The sequence below is a fragment of the Tamandua tetradactyla genome, chromosome 19 (genome assembly GCF_023851605.1).
Source record: "Tamandua tetradactyla isolate mTamTet1 chromosome 19, mTamTet1.pri, whole genome shotgun sequence".
NCBI lineage: Eukaryota > Metazoa > Chordata > Mammalia > Pilosa > Myrmecophagidae > Tamandua > Tamandua tetradactyla.
In genome coordinates, this window is record NC_135345.1 from 62,931,733 (window position 1) to 62,955,767 (window position 24,035).

Consider the following 24,035-nt stretch of genomic DNA (forward strand, 5'->3'; position numbering starts at 1 on the left):
AAATCATAAACCCAATCATACAGTAATGAAGATAGAATTCAGATTCTAAACTTAAAATATGCCTCAGATGCTATGGGCATTCTTTTGGCCTTCATTTTAAAGTCAGCACAAATATTAATAATAAAAATTAAGCTGGAAATGTTATAAAGCAAAAGTAAATAATTATTTAGTTGGCTGGAATAATGTTTTGTGTCCTTAGTTAAAATAAAGTTAATGATTATCATCAATACAGTCCTTATTTTTCTGGTCCACCCATCTTACAGAATTTTGATTAAATGCAAGATAAAGTCAAACATGAAAACATTTCCAGAATATTTTCAGATTAAAAAAACGAAATAAATAAGCACCATTAACTTTCCTATTTTCACAAATATTATGCTAATTGCTCATCAGTATAAACTGTGTCCTGTGTAATTAGATCCTCATGTGATGGGTCTTCTCAATATGCAAAGAGGTTATGTAGTTTGTTTAAGGTTAGCAACTAATAAATTGGAGTATGAGGTTAAACCCAAGTCTTTAGACTCCAAGCCTTACCCTAAAATCCCTTTACTTACATGCATATTTTGATGCCCATTTTCATAATTATTTGACACATTGAGATTTCAAGATATCTTGAGATATTGTGTAATAAGCTTCTCATTCTCCAGCTACAATTTTCTTTATCTCTTACTCAAGATTTTAGAGCAGATGATTTAAGAACCAGAGTCCAAAGGACTGTGCAGTGCACAGCAAGTTACAACTTGTAGTTTATAGTCTAAGTCCATTGCGAATAAGGGAAACATTAAAGAAGGATTCATTTACTCAGTCAGCACATTGTGTGTGCATCCACTCTACAGCAAACACTGTTTTAGAGCTGGGGATACATCTGTGAACAGAAGAGACAAAAACTACTTATTTTCTTAGGTATTAATTTCTGGTGATAGACACAGTCAATAAATAAAGAAAATAAATAAAATACAGACTTTAGGTAAGTGAGAAGGAGACAGATAATACAGGGAAAGGAAGAGTTATATTGAGGAAAAGGTGTTTGCAGTTTTAGATGGGTGACTCAGAAAGTGGATGAGAAGGTGACGTTTGAGTGAACAGCTGAAGGAGGGTAGTGAGATGCAGATGTCTTTTGGAAGAGCATTCCAGGCCAACAGAATATCAAGTTCAAAGACCTTAAGGTTGGAATGTGCCTGCCATATTCGAAGAATTGAGCAGGCCAACTGGAGTGAATATAGTGAGTAAGGGGGAGGGTAGGAGATAAACTCACAGTAGGGTAGCTCTTGTAAGACCATTCAGGTCTTTGTAAAGAACTCAATTTTTAGTTCAATGATGGAGGCACTGAAGGCTTTAAACAGAGGAGTGACTTTATCTGATTTACATGTTAAAAAGATCCCTCTGTCTTGTTCTGTTGAAAATAAGAGGAAAGAAGGATGAGGTTCAAATTAGAAAGATTACTAAAGAAGCTAATAATAATAAAAAACAAAACAAAACAGTGAGGTAGCTCCAAGATGGTACAGTAGAGATGGTGCAACCTGCCAGACTTAGAGGTAAAACCTCCCACATTTTCAGCTGGATTAAATGTAGTGTGGAAAAGAAAGACAGGAATAACATATGACTAAATTTTGGGTTAAAATACCTCAACAAATGGAGCTGCTGTTTACTGAAATGGGAAAAACAGAGGAAACAGCAGAGGATTGGTTGGGGGCAGGATAAAATCAGGAGCTCAGTTTTAGACATGTAATATGTGACATATTATTAAACATCTATGTGAAGATTAAATGGATTTAAAGCAACACTGATGTGAGAGGGTTCCACTTGAAGGCATCTGGTGTTAAGAGGAGTAGGAATATAGTCACCTAAAAACAAATATTTACTAAGCATTTTTTTGTATGTCAAGCACAGTACTAGGACCTGTGATATAATATTAATAAGATGGACACAATTTCTGCCCTCAGAGGCATGCAATTTATGTTATATATGATTGAGTTTTAGTTGGCCATCTCCTTGAAGTAGACTTTTTCATGCACTGGCCTCCTGGAAATTCTACCATGGAGTTCTTTATAATAGTTCAGTTCTTATAAAGAAGGCTATAATCACATATCGTATTAGCATTTAATGTCCAGTGGCCTTTGCTTTTTTGTCTTGATAAAATTCTCGTAGTGAATTGTATTTCAGCAATGTTGCAATCCCAGTAAAGTATACATATAGTGGTTGATGTTGGTGTTTTCTGAGCTAGACAGTGATACATGAAAGTTGAATTAATCGCTGGGCTTTTTTGTTCCGTGTTTGAGTAGTATGTATTTCTACTGACATTTTGAAATCTGGTATTCTCCTCTTAATAACTCTGTATGGGGTTTTTGAAGGGCCTGTGAAGGCACTGAATAAAGTAAATAAATTTATAATAATGCAACTCCCCAGGCAAAGGTAGGAGGTTTTGGTTTCATTTTTTTCTTAATATTTTAGGTCTTTAGGGTACATTTGAGAATATATTATCCCTGTCATTTTCCCATTATGGAAGACTGCTGTGCCGAACGTTGGTGCTTGATACTCAATCACAGCATCTTTCCTTTGAGTCAAAGAAGAGAGCAAATAGCCCTCTGTTCAGACAACCAGATAGCACTAACCACTCTCCACTCTCAAACAGTAAAAGTAATTTAAGCTATCAGAGAACCAACACTACTTTAGTAGTGTCCCTAGGCGAACAAAGCAGTTAAAACAAAATTTCATGTGGTTTTCTTTCATGATTTGAGCCCCTTCTGAGAAACATATCCAGAGTTATGCAGGAATATTTCAAAACTGTTTCACTGACAGTACTCTAGCAGAGTTCTTCATCAAATCACAACTGTAAAGTCATATCTGGCAATATGAGAAGTGCTCCGGTATGGTGGCTCTCTTATAAGAAAAATGTCCACATTCAGAAAAATCTTTGGAAGTATAAAATGTGAATAAAAACAAATAAAATTAGACAACCTGGATATTCATTTGTATATTTTAAGTGGGTAACTTACTATAAGAGATACCTGAATATAATAACCTTCATTATAAAATGAAAAAAAGTGTATGCTTTACTAAACTGGAAAATGTATCAATTACTTTTTGATACACCTCCTTGTTGTCAACTCAAAAATTTCCCATGAATCTACTTTTATACTGTTATGCCTTATGCACAGTACAAAAATAAGTTGGTATCATTGTGTTTTAATTTTACATAAATGATATCATACTGTATATATTTTTGTCATTTGCTTTTTTAAAATCTCATATTCGATTTTTGAGAAGTACCCCTGTTTATAACTATGAATCTAGTACCTTGATTTTCTACCATTCTTTAAAATATTCTTAAATGAGCTATTGTTAAATTAGCTATTTTTATTTATCCATTTCCCCACTGGGCTACTCTAAATTCTAAATCTTCACAGAAGTGGTTTGGGGTAGAGGCATACTACAATAGGGTGGGATTAGAGTTTTGAACTTAGGACAAAGACCCAGGTCAATAGCCAGAAATGGGAAATTGGACAGACCAAGTGATTTGACAAGTTGGAGCTAGGAAGACAGTTTTAGTGGAATTGAAACATATTTCAGAAGTATGAGCATTTTATTTCCTCTCCTCTTCCTGCTCCTTCTTCTCCCCCTCCTCTTTCCCGTCCTCTTTTTCCTTTTCCCCCAGCTTTTTTATGCTGGGATCTGCAACAGTAATTCTGAATACTTATTTTCCTTCCTTGTATAACAGATTCCATTCATGCAAAACCTTGCAAGGATCAAACTTGATGATCTCCTTAAACATTCAATAGAAATCAAAATCCAAAGACTTCCACATTCGTTTAGATCTTCCACTAAATAAATGGTACACATGTATAGCTGTTCATAAGAATTAACTGGGTATCTTTATAAAAATACATAGTTTTATCACCTCACCTTTGGAAATTCTAATAAAGTATTATAGCATACATGAATGTAATAAAATCCCTAGGCAATTCAAAAAGTCATTTCAGTTGAGAAACCACTTTCCTGAATGTACAGCACAATTTTTAACAGAGAGTATTGCCTACCAAGAGTTACCTGAAAATTAATCTAGAAAAATGTTACACGTTGAAAAATCTAAAAGATTTTTGTTGAATGCTTTGGCCAGAATTAAGTTGATCTGTTTCAACTATTTACATGCTGAAAATGTCAGTAGCTAAGAAAGGAGCCAACACTGTTGACATCCCTGACTATCAGACTGCTTAACACCCCAAAGAAGAAAAGATAAAATGCTTTGTCTGTGGAATTGAAAACCCGAATAATGAAGTTACTTTATGCATCGTGGGTGCGGAGGCTATTTCATGCAGTTATTGAAATCATGCTTCATGTATCCAGGCCCTTACAGACACTGGAATTGGTTATGTGTAATTGGAAACTTAGTGCTTTTCTGTTGTGTTTCCAGCACAGTGATGCGGTCCATGACCTTCTCCTGGATGTGATCACATGGGTTGGAATTTTGCTGTCCCTTGTTTGTCTCCTGATTTGCATCTTCACATTTTGCTTTTTCCGCGGGCTCCAGAGTGACCGTAATACCATCCACAAGAACCTCTGCATCAGCCTGTTTGTAGCAGAGCTGCTCTTTCTGATTGGAATCAACCGGACTGACCAACCAGTAAGAAACACACATTGATTTTAGTAAAGGATTTCTCTCCTTCCAGGTCTCCAGTGCTGGATATTTTCATGTTTTAAAGCATCCTCTCTTCCAGCTATCAAAGATAGATACTAATTTTCAGGTATTATTCCATCTGCCATTTTTCATGTCCCTGTGTCCTAAAGAAGCAATGAATTTTATGGCTGAGGTGCACATTTCTTCAGAAATTTGTGCTGCATAAATTTGTCTTTCTTTAGAACTGCCATGCTTTTTGTGATTTTCTTTTTTTTTTTTTTAGTCACAGAGATGAATATTGAAAAAAGCTTAAGAAAATCATTTGAGGAACAGAGAAAAGAGTTACTTTTTTGAAGTTGATAGTATACCTTTGAGAAAAGGGAGTCAATATTTAAAAAATTGCATGTCTAAGCTGAGTTTTTCTAATTGACATATTTGGAAAAAAGTATGAACTTCAGGTTGTTTTCAGACTAATATGAATGCTTCCTAAATTTTTGTTTGAAACTCTATATTTACTCAAGTTGTTTTCACATCTTTAAGGAACATCTTTGTGCTTTATTACTGTTTATCTTTAGTCATTTCAGGAAGGAAGGAGAGGGAAGAAGGGAAGGAGGGAGGGAGGGAACAGCACTGGCTAACTGTTCTAAGTAAGAAAAAACTGAGAATATAAATAAAAACTAATGTATTAGAAAAAATTTATTTTTATAATTTCTAAAATAATATTTTGTTATAATTCTTGTGAGGTCTTTTATGTTTTCTTGAGACTCATGCTCATGATGGAAGCTGGTTCTCATGACTAAATTTGTAACTGAATAGAAAACTCTTATTTTTTAGAAGACTTGTGGGCATAATAAATAATATAGTCACTTAATGCTGTTTTCTGTTTGTGTCCATATGTATGGAGTACTTTACAATAAAAATGCAGTTGCATTCTTGCCTGTGATTACATATTCATGATTAATGGCTGTAAAGGGCCCAATTATAGTGATTATACGTCTAATTGGTTATTATGTACAAATTTCTTTGCCCATAAATGCATACATATGAATAGGCAATCAAAGTATCCATTTCTTTACCCCAAAGTAAAGCCTTCTGATAAAAATTAATAGTCAACGTTTTAACTCTTAGAAAGCAAGAAATGGAAATGTTATTTTCCAGGAAGGTATCATTTTATTCTGTTGTTAATGTACAATTCAAATTCTGTGTAATTCCTTTTCATGTTGAAACCTTGTTGTTTTCTGTTTCCTGATATGGTATGATAAACTTCATCAAACATTGCATACTGCATAAAACTAATTTCTGACATAACCTAAAGAACATTGGTAGAGTATGGTTAAGCCAAATTTGTCTCTATTCTTACTGCTAATTAGGGGTTCTCTTCCTTCCCAAACAGTGTTTTGGCCCCACTTTTTGTCTTTAACTCCTCAAACATCAGACATTTGACTTCCTTAGCTCCCTTTCATTGTCATCTCTCTACCCCGGTGAAACTGACCTGTCTTTTGTCTCATTTATTAAGGCTCATATCGATCAATGAATCCATACTAATCTGATTATTGATATAAATTTGTTAACCTTTTCTAGTGGGAAATATCAATTTTAGTCAAGATTTCCTGTAAAAACGTGAAGAATTTCAAAGCAATGATAATTCCAGGAACTGACATAAGAATAGAAAATTAATGTAGGTCAACTGAACCTTGTAGTACTTTAAAAAATAAAACAAATTAAGGAACGGCTGCCTTTTTAAACCAAGTTTGTTTAGACCAACATTAAGCACAATGACAAAAAATTAAAGAAAGCATTTCTAGAACTCTTTATTTTAACTAGAACTATTTTTACACCTTTATAGCATGAGCTTCCCAATGGCACCTTAAATCTTTTCTGAAATAAGGAAGGGGAGAAATAAACAAGCAATTAATTAATAACAGCTAATCAATTATTTCATCATAAAGCACTGTGATTAATGACATCATTTAATTTTAAGAGCTTTTATTTTAAGAACCTGGTCTCAATTATTCCCTAGCAAATCTATTTTATTACTGCATCTCGATAAATGTTTATTTTAATTTTCTTGTAGTTAGCAACCATTTCATTTGGTACAGTTATTTGAATGAATCTTTCGTTGCTTTTCCTAGATTGCCTGTGCTGTTTTCGCCGCCCTCTTACATTTCTTCTTTTTGGCTGCCTTCACCTGGATGTTCCTGGAAGGAGTGCAGCTCTATATTATGCTGGTGGAGGTTTTCGAGAGTGAACATTCACGAAGGAAATACTTTTATCTGGTTGGCTACGGGATGCCTGCACTCATTGTGGCAGTGTCAGCTGCAGTAGACTACAGAAGTTATGGAACAGATAAAGTGTGAGTTGATTGTTTCTTTTCCTCCTTTTTTCCTTTTCTTAAATATAGATGAAATGAAAAATTTGATTTTCCTGGGAGCTAAGGTCTTTGTATTACCTTGCAGCAGCAAATGAAGGAACTGGAAAAGCAATGGGTATAATACAATCTATGGCCATTCTTTTGTAATGATGCAAAAAGAAAAACAATATTCTTGAGATTTAATATGGTGTATTTCTAAAACTGCTACTTCATAATACTGAGTAATCGTAGAGATGATCATTTTAATATCTTTCAAGGACATTGAGGCAGCTGTCAAATAAAGAATTAGCTATATTAATGCAGATAAAATAATCTTGCATTTATATTCAAAGGCTTAATGAAAGAGAAAGTCCTAGAGAAAGTTGGAAGACAAGATTGGTAGAACAGATGAAGAAAATATTAAATTAGCACTGAAAGTGGCCTTTGAATTCACCAAGTCCAAGGCATTAATTTTACTGGTGAGAAAATCAAAGACCAGATAAATTAATTGCCTTGTCTATGGTTACAGAGCTAGATGGTGGCAGAGGCATGAGTAACCAAGTCAAATTTCTTCTAACTAAATTAGGGATTTCTTGAAATGGTACAAATAACCCCTGTCTTCTGTGGTGAGTATAAAGGAATAAAACAGATAAGGTGAATTTTGAATTGGAAAAACTTCAGTCAACTAAAAGATGCTGAATTCTGCTGAGTGAATAGGTGAAGTCATGTTGAGAAGACAGGAGATTTGAAAAGCCTGGAAACAAGAAGTCTGGAAAATGTGTTAAGGAGCCAATTAGATATTTATGGAAAGACTTTCCAACAGCAGTGAAGACTCAGAGTTAGATAATATAAATTTGTACAGAAGTTAAACCAAATTTAATACCTACTTACAATGACTTTCAACTTACAATCAGCAGCCTGAACATCCAGACCAGCAATAAAGAAATTCGCATCCAAAGGTGAAGATTCATAAGGAGGGAATACAGGTAGAGGATTCCAGGGTTATTGGAAGTATAATTAAAATAGCATGTATGTTGGTGCATAGAGACCAACATAAGAATAAAGGAAAACCATCTAAATTCTGTTGAGTTTTCTTCTTGAGTAGCGTGATAAGTTATATAGCCATTTGTCTAAATGTAAATAACAGCAATTATTTTTTAATCTAACCTTTGTGAAGCATGGTCCCATCTGAGTTTATTGGGTAAATTGCAGTGACAACTGTGGAACAGGTTATTCTAAAATTAGAAAGAACAGTTATCTGGGATTGCATCTTAGAAGTGGAGAGGTAGAAAGATCACAGGATTTTTTTTTTAATTAAAGCTTTATTGATATAATTCACATATCATACAATGTGTTATTCTAAAGTATACCATTCAGTGATTTTTAGTATATTCAGAATGTTGTGCAATCACCACGATTATCTAATTTTAGAACACTGTCATCTCCTCAAAAAGAAATCCTGTACCCATTTGTAGTCACTACCCAGAAATCATAGGGTTTTACATTTTGGTTAATGTGTTTTCCTTCTAAGAAATTAGGTTGAATGATATAGTTTAAAAGTTATTTATGCCATTATACTACCTCAAATATTGTTCTTTCATAGTTCAATTTTGCTCTCTTGAAGATCCTGATTGGCTTTTGTTGTTTTATGTTGCAATTTTTTTCCTGTTAAAAACGACTCAAGTTTTCTGGCTTTGTGTTTTGGTCATTTATTTTTGAGACAGATATCATTTTCTGGATTGTAGAAATCTATTTTCCCTTAAAATCAATGATATGTGGTCTCTTGTGTCTTTGTTAAAGCTCTGGACATCACTATTTTAATTCTCTGCACCTAACTGGAAGCTTTCATTTACTGACATCATTACTGTGTGGGAACAGAGGCTAATTTATTTCCCAGGCACTGATTTAAAACAAGCCTGAATAATAGTTTAGCCTTGCAATTATGATTTTTCCCCAACATAAAGAGAAACAAAACAGATTTAGGGAAAAGGGAAAGTAGATGAGAGAGGGAAAGAAAAGGACAGGAAAATTGCATTAAAATTCTATCATAGGCAGACATGGAACATTTAAGTGTCTCATTTGTACATTTTAAATGAATTATTCACAGAGAGTCCTTTAGGATACATGGAAAACATGTTTAACTTCTACCCTTTGGGAATTCATCCAAACTAGCTTCTATACAGTGCTATTTTGCCCATTGAAGAAGCAGGTGTTGAAAAGAGAACATTATTCAGTCATTTATGTTTACTTGAGAAGCTGAAATGAATAGATAGTGTTTCCAGTGGGGCTTTAATCAAGATATTTTCTCTTAAGAAAAATATAAGCCAATGAATTTTGATAGAACACATAGGATTTCTGCTTATAAAATTATGTATCTTGTTCCTTATTATCAAATCTGTTTTCCTTGTGCCAGTTTCTTTTACTGTTGCTTACTGCTTTTATTTTATTTCAAATGGGATTTCCCACTCCCTGCTCAACACATGATTTTCCTTTCATTTAACTCTACTATCTCAAGATACTATTTTCATGTAATTCTACTATCTCAAGTTGTTGTGTTTATTTTTTCTCTAGTGTTACCTTCTTAAACACTGCATTGATTTTTTTTAAACTTCTTTTATCTTTATTTTTCCTAGAGTCTGGATACAATTAACTCTCAAATTCATTCAACATTGATATAGCTACACAAAATTGAAATTCTATATGTAATACATGGCATTTATACAGAACTTAGCCTTCTTATAAAGGAACTTATAAATATTACAAGTTACTTTTTGCTTCTCTGTCCTAGCCACACCTTGCAACGGACAACCCATCCCCCTAATTTTTACTAAGTTTATTAATCAGCTTAAGTGATGGTCCCTGCCCTTAGTTTAGGTGGGAAAAAAAACTCAATTCTTGTTCTAAAAATATTTTGTGAACCCTGAACTGTCAAATTCCTATCAAATATCAGCAGGTGGAACAGCAGAAATAGATTATGGACAACCAAGTCTTTTCTTAAGCATTCAGGTTTGACATTTCAAAAGAAGCCACAGGTTTCTCATTAAACTTTGTTTTAATCAGTCTCAAAATTCTGTGACCGATTTTTAGTTAAATTTTTCCATTTAAAAAGTACTGATATGAAAAAGTAATTATTAAAAACTGCCAAAAAAGGAAACAAATGGCACACAAAACATTCCTTTCTTATCGAAGGTTTTAAGATGCATTGTTATCATTAACCAGTCTTTCATTGTTAAACTTTTTAAATGGCCAATTGAGACAAATGGTTCTGAGACCATTCTTCCACCACTATTTAAGACTGGGGTGGCAGGTGTTATGGATAATATTCATTTAGTCTTTTGAACATCCTGGGCAGACTTGGTAACTTTGCCAGCTCCAGCAGCCTTCTTGTCCACTGCCTTGATGACACCCACAGCCGTTGTCTGTCTCATATCCTGAACAACAAAACGACCCAGAGGAGGTTAGTCAGAGAAGCTCTCAACACACATGGGCTTGCCAGAAACCTTATCAATGATGGCAGCACCACCAGATTTCAAGACTTTGGGGCCCAGTTTCTTACCAGAGCAGCAATTGGTCTTCTTTACCTCAGCAAACTTGCAAGCAATGTGAGCTCTGTGACAGTCCAGTACAGGTACACAGCCAAGACTGATTTGGTCTGGCTGGTTCAGGATAATAACCTGAGCGGGGCAATCAGCTGCTTCTATTTGTGGTCCATTTTTGCTGTCACCAGCCACATTTCCACAATGAGCACCTTTTACAGACATATTATTGACATTGAAGCCTACATTGTTCCCAGGAATACCTTCACTCGTAGCTTCATGGGACATTTCGATATACTTTACTTCAGTTTAGTTTTGACTGGGGCAAAAGTGACACCATAACCAGTTTGAGAACACCAGTCTTCCCATGGCTCACAGAAACTTCCCTTGGATCACAGAAGCACACATGGATGCATCCTGGAGGGGCAGACACAAGAATTTGTCATTTGGGCAGGTGGGTGGCAAGATGCAATCCAGAGCTTCAAACACTGTGGTTCCACTAGCATTACTGTCCTTACGGGTGACTTTCTATCCTTTAACTCAAGTCATATTAGCACTTGGCTCCAGCATATTGTCACCATTCCAACCAGAAATGGGCTCAAATCCTATTGTCAGAGTTGTAGCCAATTCATTTAATATAGGTGCTAACTTCCTTAACCATTTCCTCAGATACCTTCTGATTGTGGGTGGCTCTGTAGAATTAGTTGTATCACACCCAGTGTGCAAGTCAGAAGGGCAAGTCTGCCTATTTTTGGAGATAGCCACTTCAAATTCAAACTGACAGCAATAATCAGCACAACATAGTCAGCCTGAGAGGAGACTGTAATCATATTTTTGTGAAGTCTCTGTACTGGGGCATTCGTATTGGTGACATGATACTTCTTGGCGACAAATGACCATAGGGAGATATAAGTGGTGATATCTTCACATTCAGCTTTCATTTATTCAAGACCTCACATAACTTGAAGAAGCCCTATCACATCTCAGGAGCCTCTTTCTCAAATTTCATGAGGGTTCTTTAGTAGAATCCACCACATTTGAAGGCCAGGTGGCCAGTACAGGTGGATTTGCCAAATTATAAGTGTCCAATGATGACAACATCGATACGGGTCTTTTCCTCTACCATTTTGATTTAAGATTTAGCAGTGGTTTTCATAATATCTGTGCTCTGGTGGCTAACACCTTGTGAAAAAGTACATTGATTTTTAAAATGTAAATATGCATAATCCACAGTCAAATGTAAACTGGAGGGCTTTTGGGAAGATGGCCGAATAGAGTAGCTCAAGATTAGCCCTACGTCACTGAAAAGTTAGAGAAGGGGCAGGAGGACTACTGAGGCAGTGTTTTGGAAGTATGGCTGACCTGGAAGAACCTTCTGCACTACACAGGGCACCCTGGTTGCAGAGGAGGAGGAACTGAGAAGCAGAAAGCTGGAGCCTGGTGCGGAGGTGTGGAGCCTGCAGGAGTGCGTGGATGGGAGCCAGGGACTAGGAAGTAAGCCAGGCTGCCTTCCTTGGGCACGCTACTCTCACCAGTGCAGCCCCATGACTGGCGACTCACCCCACACTCCAGCACCCAAACCCCATCACCCGCTCCCATTCCCTGTGTTCCAGCTGCCCCCACCCCACATACCTACCCCACACCCCCACCCCAAGTGCAACCCAACCCACCTCTCCTCCACCCCTCCCAAGTACTGCCTCTCCCTCCCTGTTCCCTGAAGGCTGTTGCCAGTGCATAAAGGCTATGATCACTAACCTCCATACCAGAATACTCCTGCCCCCCAACCATAGTGTCCCACAGCCTCACCCCACCCCACCCTTGGAGTTCTGTGCATCAGTTTATGGCACTCCAAGGCTTATGCATGCACATGGGCCCCCAATCACGTCAGTCAGCTCTGGAAACTGCTCTTTACAGCAGTCCTAGAACTTCACGTGTACATAACCCTCAGCCATATTTCCTAGCTCTAAGAAAGTTCAGACCTGCACAGCTGGGTCACATCTGCCCCCAATCCACTAAGGCATAATGCCAACCTGCTGCCACAGCTCTACACATGCACATAAAGGCATTTTATTTGATGGGCCAAAAAAAAAAAAATGATGGGCCACTAGCAAGACTGACAAAGTGCATACCAGAGTTACAACCCACTGACCAATGCACCCACACAGCTACCTCATCCCTGGCTGCTGGGCGCCCACATTCACAATCATTAGCGTAACACCCCCAATTGGTGCCTATACCTGCCCTGAAACAAATCACCGCACTGCGTGCCCCACCCCATACACTGCTCCCTGCTATATGACCATCCCATAAACACAAGGCCTTAGATTACTGAAAGAAATCAACTCCCAAAGTAAACCAATCAAGATATTTACAAGACACTAAGACAGCAGAAGATCACTCAGCATATCACAATGCAGACAGATATAGCCCTGCCTAGTGACCAAAATAAAACATCAGAGGAGATACAGATACCTGAACAACTAATCAAAGATGGTCATACAACTCTACTTAATAAAATAAATGAGATAGCAAATGACCTAAAAAAGTTCAAGAAGACAGTAGAAGAGCGTAAAGAGGAATTTGAAAGAATAAGTAGAAAAAATAGTGGATATCATGGAGATTAAAGACTCTGGATCAAATAAAGAACATACTATAGGCACACAACACCAGATTTGATGAGACAGAAGAAAGAATAAGTTGTTTAGAGGCAGGATAACTGACTTTGATGGCTCAAAATGGCAAATGGCAAAAAAGATGGAACAAAATGAATTGGATCTCAGAAATGATAGAGAAAACAAAGTGTGCAAATATAAGAATCATTGGTATCCAAGAAGGAGAAGAGAGGAGTAAAGAGCTGGAAAGAGTAGTTGAGGATTTAATGGGGGAAAACTTCCCAAGTCTCACAAAGGACATAAATATATAAGTCAAAGAGGCCCAATGAATTCCAAACAGAATAAATCCAAATAGGCCTTCCCCAAGAAACATACTAATAAGTCCAGCAAATGTTGAAGAGAAGCAGAAAATCCTGAAAGGGGCAAGAGAAAAACAATCTACTATATATAAGGGAAACAAAATAAAATTGAGTTCAGCCTACTCAACTAGCACCCTGAGGCGAGAAGGCAGTGGCATGATATATTCAAGATCCTGAAAGAGAAAAACTTCCAGCCAAGAATTCTGTACCCAGCCAAATTGTCCATCAAAACTGAGGGAGAGATTAAAGTTTTCAAAAGAAGTCCTGAACGAATGTGTCAACAAGAGACCCACCCTATAAGAAATACTAAGAGGAGTTCTGCCAGCTGAGAGAAAAAAAAAAAAAAAAAGACAGGAGAGGGAGGTCAGGAGGAGGGCACCGAATTGAAGAGTAACACTAAGGGCAATTTAAAGACTACAAAGAGAAAGAGGGAAAAGAATGGTTGCTTCCTATGAAACGGAGCTCGAATGATATTAAGGAATGATGAGAAAAAAAGAAAGACAGACAGATGGGATCAGGGGGTCTGAAGCTTAGCAATAACAGACAACAGACAACTTTATTCTTAACTAGTTCCTGCTTATATACTGCAGGGTTTAGGTAACTAAAAGCATGCATATATTTCCTGAAAAAAACAGAGTGCCTACTTATCAGTATATTACTCTCTACATACAAGAGATAGCTAACAAGACCTTGGGGCTTAAGAAAAAACAAACATTCTCTCCCTCTCAGACTGTCCTCCAATTAAGCAGATAGCAGTCTCCACAGTTTATTGCCGAGGCCACTCTGAAGCCAGTTACTCCCAACAAATTCTGCAGGTTTTCCATTAACCCTGGCTCTTACAAAGAATATATAGCTCTGACAAATAAACTAAAAAGGTAAGATGATGCTGGAGACCCAGGTTCAATTCCTGGAGCTGCCCATGTAGGAAAAAAAAAAAAAAGGTAAGATGATGAATTCAACAAATGCCTTTCCAGTAATAACTTTGAATGTTAACTCACTAAACCTACCATTTAAAAGATACAGATTGGCAAAATGGATTAAAAAACATAATCCAGCTATATGCTGCTTACCAGAGACTTATCTTAGACACAAGGATACAAATAGATTGAAAGTGAAAGGATGGGAAAAGATCTTCCACGGAAGTTGTAAACAAAAGAGAGCAGGAGTATCAGGCAAAATAGACTTTAAATGAAAAGATACCATAAGAGACAAAGAAGGATACTATATACTAATTAAAGGGTCAATTCACCAAGAAGATATAACAGTCATAAATGTTTATGCTCCCAATCAAGGAGCTCCAAAGTACATGAGACAGACATTGACAAAACTGAAGGGAGCAACAGACTTTCAGCAATAATAGTAGGAGACTTTAATATACCACTCTGCTCTATAGATAGAATAACCAGACAGAAGATCAACAAAGAAATAGAGAAGTTAAATAACTTGATAAAGAATTAGACCTAACAGACATACATAGGTCATTGCACCCCAAAGCACAAGGATATGCATTCTTCTCTAGTGCTGATGGAACATTCTCCAGGATAGATCATATTCTGTACCATAAAACAGGTCTTTATAAATTTAAAAATGTTGAAATTATTCAGAGCACTTTCTCTGATCACAATGGATGAAGCTGGATCTCAATAACCACCAAAGAATGAGGAAATTCACAAATATATGGAGATTAAATAACATACTCTTAAACAACCAGTGGGTCAAAGAAGAAATAGCTAGAGAAATCAGTAGCTATCTGGAGATGAACGAAAATGAGAATGCATTTTATCAGAATTTATGGCTGTGCTGAGAAGGAAATTTATTGCCTTAAATACCTATATTAAAAAATAAGAAAGAGCAAAAGTCAAGGATTTAACAACACACTTGGAGGAACTCCAGAAGGAACAGCAAACTAACCCCAAAGCAAATAGAAGAGAAATAACAGAAATTAAAGCAGAGATAAGTGAATAGGAGAACAAAAGAACAATAGAAAGAATCAATAAGACCAAAAGTTGGTTCTTTGAGAAAATCAGTAAAATTGATGAGCTCCCCCCCCCAAAAAAATGATGGCCCACTAGCAAGACTGACAAAGAAAAAAATGAGAGAGGATGCAAATAAACAAAATTAGAAATGAGAAGGGGTGCATTACCACAGACCCTGAAGAAATAAAAGAAATCATAAGAGGATACTATGAACAACTATACACCAACAAACTGAACAAGTTAGATGAAATGGACACATTTTTGGAGATGCACAAATAAGCTACACTGTATTTCAGGAACAAATAGAAGATCTCAACAAACAAATCACAAGTAAAGAGACTCAATCAGTTACCAGAAATCTTCCTACAAAGAAAAGCCCAGGGCCAAATGGTTTCACAGGGGAATTTTATCAAACAGTCCAAAATGAATTAACACCTATCTGCTCAAACTTTTCCAAAAACATTGAGGAAAAAGGAACTCTACCTAACTCATTTTATGAAAGTAATATTTTAGTACCAAAACTGGGTAAAGATGCTATCAGAAAGGAAAATTACAGACCAATCTCCTTAATGAAACTAGATGCAATAATTCTTAATTCAGTATCAGCAAAATGAATCCAAGAACACATTAAAATAATTATACATCATGATCAAGTGGGGTTTATACCAGGAATGCAAGGATGGTTCAACACAATAAAATCAATTAATGTAATATAGTATATTAATAAATCAAAAGGGAAAAGAATCACGTGATCATCTTGATTGATGCTGAAAAAGCATTCAACAAAATTCAGCGTCCTTTTCTGATAAAAACACTCCAAAAGATAAGAATCAAAAGCAACTACCTCAATATGATAAAGGGAATATATGAAAAACCAATAGCCAGCATTGTACTTAATGGAGAGAAACTAAAAGCTTTTCCCCTAAGATCAGGAATAAGACAAGGATGCCCACTGTTACTCAACATTGTGCTAGAAGTTCTAGCTAGAGCAATCAGGCAGGACAAAGAAATAAAAGGCATCCAAATTGGAAAGGAAGAAGTAAGACTCTCATTATTTGCAGATGATATGATACTATACTTGGAAGGTCCTGAGAAATCTACAGCAAAGTTACCTGAGCTAATCAAGTTCAGCAGGGTGGTAGGATATAAAATTAATGTGCAAAATCAGTAACATTGCTATACACAAGCAATAACCTAGCTGAGACATCAGTTGAGGAAAACAATCCATTCAAAATAACAACTAAAAGAATCAAGTACTTAGCAATGAACTTAACTAAGGACATAAAGAGCTTGTACACAGAAATCTGCATACCATTGCTAAGAGACGTCAGAGGAGATCTAAATAGGTGGAAAGACATTCCTTGCTCATGGATAGGAAGGCTAAATATAGATAATATGTCAATTCTTCCCAAATTGGTCTACAGATTCAACACATTACCAATAAAAATTCCACCAACCTACTTAGAAGATTTGGAAAAGCTAATTACCAAATTCCTATGGAAGGGAAAGAGACCTGGAATAGCTAAAAACATCCTAAAAAAGAAGAACAAAGTGGGAGGATTAAAACTCCCTTATTTTAAAACCTATTATAAAGCCACAGTGGTGAAAATAGGATGGTACTGGCACAAAGACAGAAGCATTGACCAATGGAATTGAATTGAGAGTGCAGAAATAGTCCACCAAATCTGTGGTCAACTGCTTTCTGACAATGCCTCCAAATGCTCTGAACTGGGACAAAATGGTCTTTTCAATAATTGGGCATGAAAGAACTGGGTATCAATAGCCAACAGAATAAAAAAGAACCCCTACCTTACACCCTACTCAAAAATTAATTAAAAGTGGATCAAATACCTAAACATAAGAACTAGCACCATAAAGCTTTTAGTAGAAAATTTAAGGAAACATCTTCAAGACCTAGTAATTGGAGGTAGCTTCATACCCAAAGCACAAAAAAACAAAAGAGAAAAATAGATAAATGGGAATTCTTCAAAATCAAATGCTTTTGCTACTCAAAAGACTTTGGCAAAAAGGCAAAAAGGCAGCCAACTCAATGGATGAAAGTATTTGGAAATTACATATCAGACAAAATTTGATTTCTTGTATATAAAAAGAAATCATGCAGCTCAACAACAGAAGAACAAACAACCTAATTATAAAGTGGGCTAAAGATATGAATAGGCATTTTCCTGAAGAGCAAATACAGATGGCTCAAAAGCACATGAAGAGGTGCTCATTTTCATTGGCTGTAAGGGAAATGCAGATCAAGACTACAATGAGATACCACCTCACACCTATAAGAATGGCTGCTATTAAACAAACAGGAAACTATAAATGTTGGAGAGGATGTGGAGAAACTGGGACACTTATGCATTGCTGATGGGAATGTATGATGATACAGCCACTATGGAAGACTGCTTAATGGTTCTGTAGGAAGTTAAATATCGAGTTGCCCTATGACCCAGCAATAGCACTTTTTGGTATATACCCGGAAAAGCTAGAAGCAATGACACAAACAGACATTTGCACATCGATGTTCACAGCAGCATGACTCACAATCGCCAAAAGATGGCAATAAACCAAATGTCCATCAAAATACGAGTGGATCAACAAAATGAGGTATATACATATGATGGAATAGTATGCAGCAGTAAGAAAAAATGATGTTGTGAAGCACATGACAAGATGGATGTCCACATGACTTGAGGACATAATGCTAGTGAAATTAGCCAGATGCAAAAGGATAGATACTCTATGATTCTACTTTTAGGACCAATATAAAGGTATTATCAGAGGTGCATAATACAGAATATAGAGGACTTAGAGATATATAGAAGCTAAGATGGGTGAACCATTAGCTAATGAGGTTGAACTCCAATGTAAGGGAATAGATAAGAGTGGCAGTGATTCTGTAGTGGGTCTATAAGTAATATTACCATATTGAAGACGAATCAGATTGAAAGGGGTTGTATAGACCTATGTGTCCCACTGATTAACACTAGAAATATGTATTAGTTCTCCAAGAATTACTTCAAAGATATGATTCTTGTACAAAGAGTGTTTAAGTCCAGGGTACAGGGGGAAAACTGCTATTCATGCTATGAGCTGTGTTCAAAAGGAAACCAACAGCATTACCACAGCAACAGTAGAGGTAAATAAAGGGGGAGGGACAAGTTAAAAGGAGATTTAGATTTCCTATTTGGCGAGGGTGTGTTTATTGTTTTTCTTTCTCTTGGGAACAATGGAATTATCCAAAATTGAGAATGTTGACGGACTGTGGACTTTGGGCACTATACATGATGCCTGATGAATGCAGGTGGCTGAAGGATGCACTAATGGAGATGTAGATTGGTGAACGATGGTGTATACTTATGAACGAAGGTTGTGCTGCTCCAAAAAGAAACAAAGTCTTGAGGTATCCGACGATGTGAATGAACATGTGGGACATTGGTGAGACAAAATAAACCAACAACAAAAGAACAAGAATGGTATGGTCACCTTTAGAAAATGCTTAGAAGAAAACAGTGTCCTAGATTATAAGCTTTTAGAGCAGACACAATAAGTCTGTAGTGGTGATTATTATTTCTGGATTTTGTGTAGCTGTTTTATAAATATAACCTGATATTTAGAGGTAAGAACAAAGTCGAACAGGTTGGGGTTAATGTAATTCAGAACACAGGGTGCAAACAAGACAGTGTCTATATTTTAGAACCACACAAACTCTGTGAGACCATTGGTAAAAACGGTTTATTTGATCTGGAACTGAAATTTTCTGTACTGCATTATCTAATTCAACCTATCTGTATAGCTCATTTGAACAACTGAAACACAGTGGGAACAGAATAAGAAAGAGGTCCTTTACTCCTGTATAAATTATTGCAATACCTGGATATGTCCTAGAACATACTAAACAGATAATCCAAAAGTATTGGCAAAGTCCCCTGAGGGATGGGAGAAAGAATATGGAACTATTAAACCTTATCATCAGGTAAGCCCCTGATATTGTGAGAAGTGTAATTAAGAAACTATCAATGGCAGAGAGAGTTCACATACAGTCAAGAGGCTTCTCTAGAGGTTGCTCTTATGCAAGCTTCAGTTAGACCCTGCTACCAATCATAACCTGCCAACCCCAACCAGGACCATTGCAGCCAATCCTAAAGAACACCTAGGGCAATATGTATGATTCCACAAGGGTTCCATGCACTAGAGTAACTTTCCAGAAACCTACAACCTCCAGATAAGTCCCTGGTCCAGATAAGTCCTGAAACCTAGCCCAGCTCTTCCAGAACATCAGATAGTTCCATCTCTCTATCCCATATTAGTGATAGACCCTCCCCACATGAAAAATTCAGAATTGCTAAAGCCCAAACACTCCTAAAGAGAGGGATGGATAGATCAAAGGTGATGGTGGAGTTATACAGAGAAGATAGGATTTAACAAATGCATATGAATGCTGAATTATTAAATTGATATCTATTTTAGTCTCCAGTATTTTAAAGCAGCTAGAAGTAAAAACCTAAAATTGTGAAATTGTAACTCATATCAAACTCTGAAATATGTTCTACAACTAACTGTGGTGCTGTGCTTTGAAATTTATAGCATTATTGTATATATGTTATTTTTCACAGAGAAAGAAGGGAAAAAAGTCAGCTGGGATGACAAAAAAATATTTAAGCCTTCTAGCCGCCTATGTTCTGGAGCAGCTAGAAGGAAAAAATATGAGAGGATTGTATGGTAGCCCATGACAAACTCTGGGATCTGTCCTGTAACTAATTGTTGAATAGTGCTTTGAAAACTATTGCTTTTTTATTTTTTTGCTATATATATATATATATATGCTATATATATATGTTATACTATACAATAAAAAAGTTAAAAATAAAAAAGTAAACTGGAATTAGTCACAAATCAAATGAATATTGTCAGTCATTTTCTATAAATTCTTGTTAAGTTCAATATCACAAATTTGTATGACTTGGAAGTTTATTTCACTTACTTTGGCAACTTCACAATTATTAAATTTTTACCTCTCAGTTTCACCCACTTAGAACACATCTAGAATAAACACATTGGATATATATTATAATAGCCCAAATAACAGATATTTGTCCTTTTATTCTCTCCTCTTTCTCTGGCAATGAGGTTTCATTTCTGCAACTTTTAATAATAATTACAGTGTACATTTTTTATAACTAGAGAATCTTATCAATGGTAGGAGATAAAATTAGAGAAAAAATTGATTTTGTAGGTTAAATAAATGTTATTTTGAAACAGATAGATGTAACGCTCATGTTCCACCTGGCTGATGGATTATGATGTGTTTTTCCATGAAATGTTATTAGGGCTGTTGAATTGATTATTATGTACCAAAAAACAGTCACGCACAACACATACATAATTTGATTAAGAGAAATTGCTTAGTTTCCCATCAGTTTGCAATGCCTGTAAGTAAATCTGCTTATTTTGTGGTTTAAGAGAATCTTTCATCTATATGACATAATTCTCAAAAATATACTTAAAATAACACTTGGTCACAGGTGGCTCAGTGGCAGAGTTCTCGCCTGCCATGCCGGAGACCCAGGTTTGATTTCCGGAACCTGCCCTTGCCCCACAAAAAATAAGTAAATAAAAAAATAACACTTGGTCACATTAGAAAAATCAGCTTAAGAGGCTAATAAAGTATTTTTTTGTTCTTAGGGTGACCTCTATTAATGGACTAGAGTCTGAATTGCACTGTTCACAATAGGCACTTATTTACATTTTTATCTCTGTTTTTGTTTCTCTTATACTGGTACTCACAGGGGCAGTCAGTGAAGCCATCCGATATGATACTGACAAAAGCTTAATCATAGTAAAGACCGATATTGACTTATCAATATTTCAAAGAGGAAATTCAGTGCTCAGTGCTTTGGTTTTATGACCAGACAGTAATCAATTCATTTAAACTTTAATTACCTCAATATGGACAAAAATTTCTAACCGTTTGAACAGTTAATTTTTATTTAAAGAAAAGTTGTCATGTTATAGTTTATAGTACTTTTCTCACAATCTCAAATATAACAGCAGAAAAAGCCATGGTTATGAGGGACAGATTAGAAGGAAAGATTGCAAGTATGTTGTGAGAGGAGGGGATACTGGGATGGTGTGAAGCCCAGAGAATAGCCTAAAAATTAAAATCTGGGCCAGAAAATTAATAAGGGGTTTCTGAAAGATGTAAACTAGGTTATGAGTATTTATAATGGACCAGAACATCCTTGAGTACTTGAAGAATAGTCAAACTCTTGAAAATAATTGAAATCAAATTTTATGATCTCAAAATTGTTATAAATCTTCTATTAAGTCTTACATTTATCTCCCTAGTCACTAGCTTAAGAGTTGCTATAAAAGGAGTAGTCTCCCCTCTCTTCTTTCTTTCTTTTTACTTCATTATGTAACCAAGTATAATAATTTGGGTGGAAAAAATAATTATTGCTTTTTTTTTTAAATTTGAGGTCATAGTTTGATTTAAGAAAGAGCCTAGCCAAGGAACACTAAACTTCATAGTATCTACAAGTTATATGCACATATTTATTTACTATATCTTCACAATTTCTTAGCATTTACAGAAAATCATATTTTCATTTGGAGCATTTCTCCAAATGTGTAAGATATTATTACTTACAACATTTCATTGATATGAACCATTTACCTTACTAAGATAGATCATTACCAGGTATATCTGATTATAACTTGGCCAGCGGGAAACAGAACAGATAATGAAGAATTGTTTTTCAATGACATATCAAGGTAATCACTCAATATGTGTGTGGTTAGTGCATGTGTGCTCATAGGTTATTTCACTAAAGACCAAGTCCATGTTCTATGTGTATGTCTATTAGAGACTGAAATCTTATTGTTTCATATTTTAACCACTCAGGAACCTTATGACTACAAATAATATGCCATCATATTAAGGATTCTAATTCAAACATAAATTTTCCTTTTAAGGAGTTGGCCATACCAGAATCATACTGAAGAACATCAGGACTGCTATCCTGTTATTTCCAACATGCAAAGTAATGGAAGACTTAAAGTCAAATGTTGGACTTGAGTTGTTATAGGGATAAAACAAATGACCTTTATAGTTATCACTATACATCTAGAGATCAACTTTAAAGGTATCACACCTCACCGTTTGGGAGGGCTACAATTAAGGATGTAGAGAAATTGGAACCCCCACATATTCCTGGTGGCAATGTAAAATGGTGCAGCCACTTTGGAGAATAGTTTGGCAGATCTTCAAAATGTTAAACATAAAAATACCATATAACCCAGCAATTCCATTCTTAAGTGTTTACACAAGAGAAATGAAAATATTTGTCCACATAAAAACTTGTACATGAGTGTTGATAGCAGCATTATTCATAAATAGCCCAAAAGTAGAAACAACCCAAATGTCCAACAATTGAGTAATAAGCAAAATGTCATATATCCATACAATAGAGTATCATTTGGCAATAAAAATGAATGAAATTCTGATATATGCAACAACATGGATAAACCTCAAAAACACATTAAAGGAGTCAGCTGCAATGGATTACATATTGTAAGAACCCATTTATATGAAATATCCAGAATAGGCAGCTCTTTAGAGACACTAAGTAGGCTAGTGGTTGTTCTGAGCTGGGACGAAGGATAGAAGGAGTACTGGGGGGGGTGAGAGAAATGGGATGACACTGCTAATGAGTACAGAGTTTCTATTTTGTATGGTGAAAATTTTCTAAAATTAGATTATGGTGGGGGTTGCACAGCCCCTCAATATACTGAAAACCACTGAATTGTGTCCAAGTTGATTGAGTGAACTTTATGGAATTGTGGTAGTTAGATTCAGTTGTCAACTTGGCCAGGTGAAGGCACCTAGTTCTGTTGCTGTGGACATGAGCCAATGGTACGTGAACCTCATCTGTTGCTGATTACATCTACAGTCAGCTAGGAGGCATGCCTGCTGCATGAATGATGTTTGACTTAATTGGCTGATGCTTAAATGAGAGAGCACAAAGTAGCACAGTCCAAGCAGCTCAGCATACCCCCTTTCAACACTTGCAGCTCAGCCCAGGCCTTAGGAGTTGCAGAAAGGAATCACCCCGGGGAAAGTTGTTGGAACCCAGAGGCCTGGCGAGAAGGCCAGCAGAGATCACCCTGAGCCTTCCCATGTAAGAAAGAACCTCAGATGAAAGTTGGCTGCTGTTCCTCTGAAGAACTAATGAAATAAATCCCCTTTTATTAAAAGCCAATCTGTCTCTGGTGTGTTGCATTCTGGCAGCTAGCAAACCAGAACAGGTATATAATTAAAATTGCAATAAAGCTGTCTAATAAAGTACTAAGACTTTCATTAACTTATCCAAAGATTACTTTGCAGTTGGAAAAGCCTAAAACAACTGTAACACCTACTCTGTGGGAATTTATAATTTTAAACCAAACTACGGTTTATTTATTTTATAATTGTATGTTTATTCTTTTTGAGAAACACAGCAGCCCCATGGACTCGCGAGTCTGGTAGTAGACTTGAAGTTCAGGTTCAACTACTTATTAGCTCTGTGGCTGCAGGAAA

At 36.1% G+C, this 24,035-nt stretch overlaps 1 protein-coding gene across 15 annotated transcripts in view; it reads left to right on the forward strand.

Moving 5' to 3' along the window:
* The window catches only part of ADGRL3 (adhesion G protein-coupled receptor L3), an 841,123-nt gene that overhangs the window by 726,392 nt on the left and 90,696 nt on the right, over positions 1-24,035 (forward strand). For 14 of the 15 annotated variants that reach the window (XM_077136976.1, XM_077136982.1, XM_077136975.1 and 11 more), the window contains 2 exons: positions 4,412-4,621; positions 6,748-6,968. In XM_077136976.1, the coding sequence (XP_076993091.1) occupies positions 4,412-4,621; positions 6,748-6,968 (431 nt within the window). The remainder of the gene's footprint in view (positions 1-4,411; positions 4,622-6,747; positions 6,969-24,035) is intronic. The other variant, XM_077136988.1, reaches the window with a different exon arrangement.